An 8,455-nucleotide genomic window follows, 5' to 3' on the forward strand; every position below is an offset into this window, starting at 1 on the left:
GAAGTCGGGTCCTTCATGTTGGTGTAATAATCAGGATCACGTCGCCAAAACATGAGGCTTAGTTAAATGCCGCTAATTAGGCCCTTTTGTGCGCATTCCCGGCCAGGCTATTAAAAACTGCGCTAGCCATAAAAGCCAACCGTTAATCAGCTGCACATACCGAAAAAGGGGGGGCGACCATAAAAGCACTCGTAATGCCCGTAAGGAAAAGTTATTGGCCGACTGCCGGAAAATCGCGGTCCGGCGCGAGGATTTCTAATTATGTTTGGGTCAGTGCCAGTTGAACTCGCATGCGAACGCGCTTGCCAACAGAATCTATTTCGATTGAAAATTGCCCGAGACAGAAAACAATAAACATAAGCGCAATATTTTATATTTCCGCAACAAGAAACAGCGGGAAATTGTCAACGAGCACATGAAACTAGTCAGCAAAAGTTTATCTGGCCGGGCAAAGTGTGGGGAGTGGGGGAGTGGCGGTGGGGGGAAAATGTCCAGATCCTGCCAAATGGCCAATTCCATCGAAGTTGGCTTGGCTCCGACTTTAAGCCGTGCCCCCACCGGCACTTTGTAGCTCATGAATAATCCCTTTCAGCTTAATCGACTAACCTTTGCAGGGGTTAAAATCAGTTGGAAAATCCAAATAAATATGCAAATTCCGCAAGGGGCCAGAAAAGGTGTCCCAAAAAGTACATTAGACCCTGAATACCCCGCATACCCCGCACATACCGTCGCACTTGGCAAAATGGGTTTTGTCACCTACGTAATCGATTAAGCGATAAGGTGGATACAATGAAAGCTCACAAAAAGCGGCAGACAAAGCGCTTTCAAATTGAATTTATATGGCTTGTTTAACGCCGCTTAAGTTAACAAATATATAGGTATGCATTCATATACCCAGCTATATTGGCCGATGAATACACATAAATTAAAGCAGGGCTTAAGCGAAATGTTTACATTGGCCGCCAAAGAGCAGACCGAACCATTGTTATGTGCGAACAAAAGGAATGTTTCAGCTTAAAGCTTATAACAAACTATCAAACTGGAATTAAACACGCACCAGCACTAACGGTACACACACTCCCACGCGCAGGACAAGCTAATTATGCAAATGTGTTTGATTGCGAAAGCCCTACGCCAAAATGTAGGCAACACTTTTTGAACGGCTGCTTTGAATGCCAAACAAAGAGGAGAAACTAAAAAGCGAACAGGTTTGACTGGGTTATACCCTGCTTTCTCACTGGTAGCATCGGAATGAGGTGGAACCCAGATCTGATTACCTCTATATTTTTCATGTTGCATTGAAGCTCTTTTATACCCATCAAAACTAACCTTGTGTTATTGTAAAATAATCATTCCAAATGCACTTTTTAGTAAACAAAAACTTGTTAAAATTGTAAAAACATGTTTGATAGTTCTGTTAACTCACCTTTTTATATCCACACAGTATACCCTTTTACACTTGGCGGGTGGATAAACAACAAAATTAGCATAATTATGCAATCTACGAGCGCCTCACACTCACAATTCGCTGGCCAATTCCAAATAGAAAACTTTTTAGCCGTAGCAGCAAACCGAAGCTGGTGCAAAAGAATAAATTTATTGCCCACAGCCAACTTTTGGTCAGCAAAGCTGGCTGGCAAAAAAAATTTGCATAAAAACAAACCTAACGAGTCGAAATCAAACGAAAGCGAAACTTTGAACGGGGAAACAAATGTAACATAAAATTTAATACGAAAAACAACTAACAAAAATGTGGTAGAAAATCATTAGGAAATGTGTTTGCACTGATTACTGTTTCTTTTTAAGATCGTTGAGAACTCGGGCGATTTCGTCCTTCAAGGCCACCGCACGGCCGGCCATCATTTTGGCCAAAATGGCATGCTTTTCGGCCATGTCCAAGGCTTCGCGGTCGCGACTGCTTATTTCGCCGGTTTGTTCGGCAGATCTCTGGGCCAAATTGTTTGCGGCTTCCACGGCCTTTGAGGCCTCGGCCAGTGCTCCTTCGGCCTGTCTTTGGGCCGAAGTGTAGGCCTGTTCCAGAGCCTCCAGACGAGCCTCCTTCTTCTTCTTCATGTCCTCCAGTGTGTTGGTGGCTTCTGTGAGCAGAGTAGCAGCGTCCGAGGCCATAGTGAACACCTGGTTGGCCACATCCTTGGGCGACTTTTTGGTTTCATCGCCTTGGTCGACTGGATCGCCTTTCGGCTTGGCTGATATCTCAAGCTTCGGATATATGGTCATTGGTTTATCATCAACGGGCTTGTGGGCTTCTTCGATTATAACCTTTTGTTCCTTTTTCTTGTCAAGCAATTCAGCAAGTTGATTGGGATCGGTGTACACCGGACCAACTTCGTTTGCACCTTCAATACTGGTTTTCTGATCCCGCTTGGAGTCCTTGGACTCTGAAATCTGCATGCCGAGCACAGGCTTTTGATCTGCGCCGAGTGGCATTTCTGTCAGAGAGGCCTTTTCCTTGGGTTTTCCAGGGTCACCTGATTTCTTCTCTGCCTGCTTGGCGAGGTCCTTGCTGCACTCGGATATGTTAATGAAGACCTGCTCCTGCTGCTTGGATTTCGCCGAATCGCCCTCATTGTCTCCACCGAACTGGAAATTATCATCGCATTTTGGCTTCTTCTTGCAAGGATCCTCCTCATCTTCACAAGCTCCTTCTTCGTCCTTCGGCTTACAAGGATCGGGTTTGCAAACGTCATCTTCTTCCTCCTTCTGCTGGCAAGGATCAGGCTCACAGACAGCTTCCTCTTTCACTTGGCAAGGATCGGGCTTGCAAACGGCTTCCTCCTCCTTGGGCTGGCAAGGATCCGGTTCCTCTTCGGAAGCACAAGGATGTTTCTTGGATTTGTATTCCTCCCACTCCTCCGCCTCCTTCAATTGTCGCTTGCGCTCCAATGTCCTGGCTATCTCCCTGACTCGCTCCTCCTGGGCATCGCACGGTTCCGCCTCGATGGAGAGATTGGTATGCCGGGCCTTGACCTCCGGATTGACCTCTGCCTCCTCGCTGCGTATGATAGTTTGGTTGCAGATGTTTGGTCCACCCTCCCGTTCCGCCATGCTGTCCAGTGACTTTGTTGGTGTGACTGTGGGCGTGGCAGATTTTCCGGCAGATTCGGAACGGGCTGCTTTGGCGGCCTCTGCCTTTTTCTGAACCTTCTTGGCCAGGCCCGACATTTTCTCCTTGAGACTGTTGAAAAGTACAATTGCCTTGGCCACCAAATCTTTGGCCAATCCAGTGGCCTTTTCGGCCAACTGAGTGGTGTCCACAAGCGGCTCTGTTGGCTTCGTGGGAGCCGCAGCTGCCTCAGGCTTTGCAGCCGCAGTAGGTTTCTCTGGAGGCTTTTCGGGAGCTGGTTTCTTTGGCGGTTCGGGTTCCTCCTCGTGATGCAAAGCAGCTGCTGCCTCTGGATCCGAAGGACCAGGCATTTGCTCCTCGGGAGTGTGTGGCCAGAAAGTGGGCTTGTTGATGAAATCGGGCGCCAAATGCGGACGGGCGAAACAAAACTCCTCCATGGTCATTTGGTCGTAGGGCAGCATGGACTTCATACACTCCACCCGTTCGGTAAGCTCTTTGATTCTCTTGTTGGATTCAGCCTTGTATTCGCTAATGGATTTTACAACCTCCTCCTTTTCTTTATCGACGAGATCAAAGTATCGCTTGTGATCTACTATGGCATGTCGGTTCTCGAACACGGAGTGAAGTTTATCATACTTGGTCTCGTATCCCTTCACCCAGTCCACAAACTCTTCTCGCACATTCTGGCGGTAGTACTCCCAGTCAATGGTCGGCATCGATTCCGGATACTTACGAACGCGCCTAGGAAATATACATTTGTGGTTATTAAAGAGAAACCTAAGCTGTTGTCTAAATAATTATATGTTATAAGCAGATTTAATTCACTTTCCCCTATCTGTCTCTGATGACCCCAATACACTGACTTTGGTAACCCCATCTTACGCCTTGTACTCCTCGTGCTTCTTGGCAAACATTTGGAACTTCGGCAACTGGCTCGGCGGCACCTGCTTCTTCAGATCCGCCAGTTGGATAACTTGGCAGCTTGTCTTCTTGGCCCCACCACCTCCACCATTGCTCTTGATGCAGTTCACCAGCCTCTCCCACATCCTTTGATTTCTTTAGCAGTCTTGCTTGAATATTTTTATATAGATTTGTATATGTATGTTCAGGTGTGTTCACATTGGCCTCCAGTCTGTTCTGTAACTTGTACAAATATGTGAGTGTGTGATGAAAACTCCCAAGAAGCCAACTGAGAGCCATTAAAAGTGAAAATTCGAAAAAGGCTATAAAAAAAATGTGTGGGGTCGTTCGGAGAAATCGAGATTTCAATTTATAGCCCAAAATTGCATATTCATGCAGTTTCAATTAAATCAGAGTCAGGCGCAGCGACAGCTAAGCAAGTGGGTTTGACTAACTGACAATAAAATCGAAAATTAATTCCGACCCAGCAGACTGCTCAAGGAAAGTTAAATGTAATTGCATGGAGTTGGGGTGTTTTGGGTGGCATTGTCAGGTGGAATGGGTGGAGGGGGCGAGGGGGGTGGAAATGTAAAATCACACCCAGGATGTGCGTGTGTGTGTGGTACCTCGAGTCGGTGAGTCTGCTGCAAAGTGACAAACGCAATTTATAACGCAACGAAAATGGGCTAATGCCAATTCTCCAGGTAATTGTAGCCTGCTCTCTCCATCTCTCTCTCTCTACTCACTACTCTCTTTCTCTGGAGAATCATTGTGCGAGAGAGGGTGTGCGAATCGCAACCCCTGCTAAAATCGCAGGATATGCTCCTTTGAACGATTTGGAATGAAACGAAACAAGCGCCTGCGCTCTGCGAATGTTTCGCTGTCATTTTGACAGTTGCGAATGTCCTCTCACCACCAAAAAGGACCTTTCCCTATAGGACTCGAACAGCTGCCTCGCTCTCGCAGGACGAAACGCAATGAAAGTGGAACGGCGAGAGAGCGAGCGAGAGATTGTCTGCTCCGTTTGACAGCAAAATTCGAGCGTCTGTAAATTTGTATGCCTATTTTTCTGTGTTTTCGCATTTAAAACATTTAAAAACTCGAGTGAAACTTAAGATTTAAGCATCTAAATAGTGAACAATGGTTGTGATTACGTTGGCGCCCCTTTATAAACACAAATGAGCCCATAGTCAACTCTTCTGTGTTCTGTGTTCCTTTTCGCGTGTTTGTGTGTACCATACAAAAGTGTGTTTACATTTTTTCAATTCATCCCAACCAACAACTAAACAATAGAATACATGGTTTAAAAACGTATTCCCAGGATTGGCACATTATTAATACCAAGTAAGTTGCCTACTTAGATTTAACTCTCGTGTTTTATGAAATCCTATGCTCCTATGAAATATAAATAAAATTCATCGTGTATGTGATTGTTTGAGCGTGTACGTGTACACAATCGCATCTGTGTAAGTATGTGTGGAAAAGGACATACCTGTGCAAGCTGGGCCAAGGATTCTATGTGGGCAGGCCTGAATGGGATAAAGAAAAGAAAATAAATACCAGCTCGAAAATAAACATCGCAATTCTCAATCAGAATACATGAATATGTTTAAGGTCATGAGTTTTTATTATAACAATTTAAGTTATTGAAACTTAAATAATCTTTATTCTGCATCTTTATAATGCTGTATACAATAACTTCAATATGCTTACAAATGTTTTTAAAAAGCCTTTAATCACATTAAAACTGACAAAGAAAAAAGTAATCACACTAAGTCCAAAATAATGGCCGTAAGCCCAGTGGTCATAGTAACACTCACCCACTTTTCGGCTCAAATTTATTTCAAAACTTAATGAAACTCATCAAAATTCCCTGGGACCGAAATGAAATTCTGCAAATGAACTAATTGACTCGAATGATACTTTACAACTTTGCCGGGGCTAAGCCCGGATCCCAACTCTTAACCCCACGAAGAAAATAGAGTTTTGCGGCAAGCGGCGAATAATGTGGAAAAATAAATTTCCAAAGCTCGCTGCCTGTGCTGATGGCTTAGAATTTTAATGTAATTTATTTTTGGTAGCAAAAGGGGCAGGGCGAGCTGGCAGAAAACCAAACGGAGGCCAAAAACAAATAAAGTATGGGCCAACATAAAAATTTATATGCAGCGTAATGGCAAAATATATACATATATATATATATGTATGTATAGTATACACAGGCTGCCATAGGCCATGTCGGTGCTTTGTTAAGCCCTTCTTCTCGCATTTCCCCCTGCTCTTTGGGCTGGGTAAAACTTTTAAAGTGTGCAATTTAAATGAAAATTTCCCGAGCTGAGGCCCGCATTTTCCGTACAGCGGAAAGCGTTGAGCGCAGAGCGTTGAGCATAGAGCGTGTCAAGCCACGCAGGCTGACTAGCAAGTAGTTACACACACCCGAGCACACCCACAACTACTTATTTATGAAGGGGCTGGGGGTTACGGGCGGTGCAGGTTGCCAGGATCCTACCCCCTTTTCCACAGGGCCAAGTGATTTTATGCTAATATTATGGGTCATTGGGATTTGCGCAGAGCAAAGTGCTTGTTAAACATTTCATTAGACTTAGTGTAAATACCCGCGGTTAACAGGACCTCGTAAAACCTTGCCAATCCGCCTGTCCCCCCAAAAAGGCCACCCACTCGACCCCCACTCCCCTTCCCACCGCCCATGTGTATGTGTGGGTGTAGGTGGCCCAAAAGTTTCCTTTTGAAATTGAAAGTGTTGATGGGAGCCACTGAGCCGCGTCTTGGGTCATATGCTAGCATATGGTGCTGATGTACAGTGCGTTTCGCAACTGACTGCTCGCAGGGATCAATCAATCATGTGGACAAGGTTGTAAACTTGTGTAAAAAAGAGTTAGGCATTTTAATAAAAATAAAATGATTTTATTAATTCCCTTCGTTTAGAAAATATTGCAAACACAGCCATTTTTAGAATCCTTTTAGAAAACTAGTTTCATAGCTATTATAGATCTGGAGACTACTAATAAAAACTTAAGAAAGTATAGACAAGAATATGTGCATTATGTTTTTGTGGATCTATGGCATATACCGCAGGGTCTCTAAACTTATGTACCACACTGTTCTCCTAACCCTAGCCTCTCCCCTACCTTATGTGTATACGTAATTATTCAGCAGCTGCTGTCAGTCTAAAGTAAAAGTGAAATTTCGCCAACCAAAAGAATGTGCAGACCCTAAATAAGCCAAAAACTGAAAGGGCTCGTGTGTGCAGAGAAGACCGCCCAAAAAATGACTTTCGGTTTAATGCCAAAATCATGTCAGTGGCAGATGTGACCACCATTACATATTGCACTACTTAGAATGTATATATTTTCGGTGGCGTTGGCGTTCTTTATTGGATTCGTGTCCACATGCGGCTGACAGAATGAGTTTTTGATCAACAGACGACGACGTCACTCAAAATTTTGCAATTAGTTATTGATGATTCGGGGAATCTCGGTGCCTGAACGGAACCATGAATGAAATATGAGCATTGTCGCACTTTAAAGCGTTAAATGTTCTTTTTTGCCGTTGACGCCAATGCTGCTGTGCTGTTGCCTGCGGCAATAATTGGAAAAATTTCCATTTGTCCTTTTTTGCCCTTGTTCCGTGCCTCCGTTGTCATGGCCAAGCTGGACCAAGGATCAAGGATTCCTCTCCAGAAGCGGCGGACAAACGAGACCGTAGGCGCATTTGCCATCTGTCACTCTGGCACTCGTGATGAATGTGTTTGACGTGTGGCTCTGGGCACGCCCCCCAATCGGTGGCCTTCGCCCTTGGTGCTGCCTTTCCGTAGTTTTCCACCCATTTTCCGACCTCCAGACCGCCATCGTCAGCGCCATCTCAGTGCCACACCGCATGACGTTGCATACTTTGCGGCGCGAACGCCCAGTGAATAATGTGCGTCGCTCTTTACTGCCGCCTGTCGATGGTGGAAATCTTAATGGCAAATTGCTGAGATGTAGCTATATACCTGTATATAAGTAAGTACACCGCGCACAAATGGCGCAATTACGCATTTTATTTCTTCACGTATCAATAAAAGCCAGATCCTATACAGGTGGTGCAAGAACTTGATCTCTTATCTAAGCCGTAGCCTATACTTAACCTGCCTACGTTATTAAATAAAAGTGCATTTTCTTTTCTATCGTTGCAGATTTAATAAAGAAAGAGCTCGACCCACTCGAACCTCGCAAGTGTTGCCACAATGAACAGGGTACAGTGGCTACTGTTTGGCAGTTGCCTCGTGCTGATTTCGCACATAGAGGCAGTAACCGAGGAACTTTCACCAGGTGAGTTTTCCGACTGGGAAGACATAGAGTATTCCAATGTTTTCGCTTAACTGATGGGCTGATTAAACCAGCTTTGCCGTCTGGGCGCAAGTTGAACAGTCTGTTGCATTATGCAAAAAGAAATTGCAGCACGAATGTAGCA

General features: G+C 44.8%; 1 protein-coding gene across 1 annotated transcript; it reads right to left on the reverse strand.

Moving 5' to 3' along the window:
* Window positions 1–1,694: 1,694 nt before the first annotated feature.
* LOC122613532 (proteoglycan 4) lies at window positions 1,695–4,242 on the reverse strand. Its single transcript, XM_043787746.1, has 2 exons — window positions 3,968–4,242; window positions 1,695–3,826 (listed from the first exon to the last, which is right to left on the reverse strand). The coding sequence occupies exons 1-2, from the start codon at window positions 4,129–4,131 to the stop codon at window positions 1,789–1,791; spliced, it is 2,202 nt and encodes a 733-aa protein (XP_043643681.1). The 5' UTR covers window positions 4,132–4,242; the 3' UTR covers window positions 1,695–1,788.
* Between the last annotated feature and the right edge of the window lie 4,213 nt (window positions 4,243–8,455).

Source organism: Drosophila teissieri, chromosome 2R (assembly GCF_016746235.2).
Source record: "Drosophila teissieri strain GT53w chromosome 2R, Prin_Dtei_1.1, whole genome shotgun sequence".
Taxonomy (NCBI): domain Eukaryota; kingdom Metazoa; phylum Arthropoda; class Insecta; order Diptera; family Drosophilidae; genus Drosophila; species Drosophila teissieri.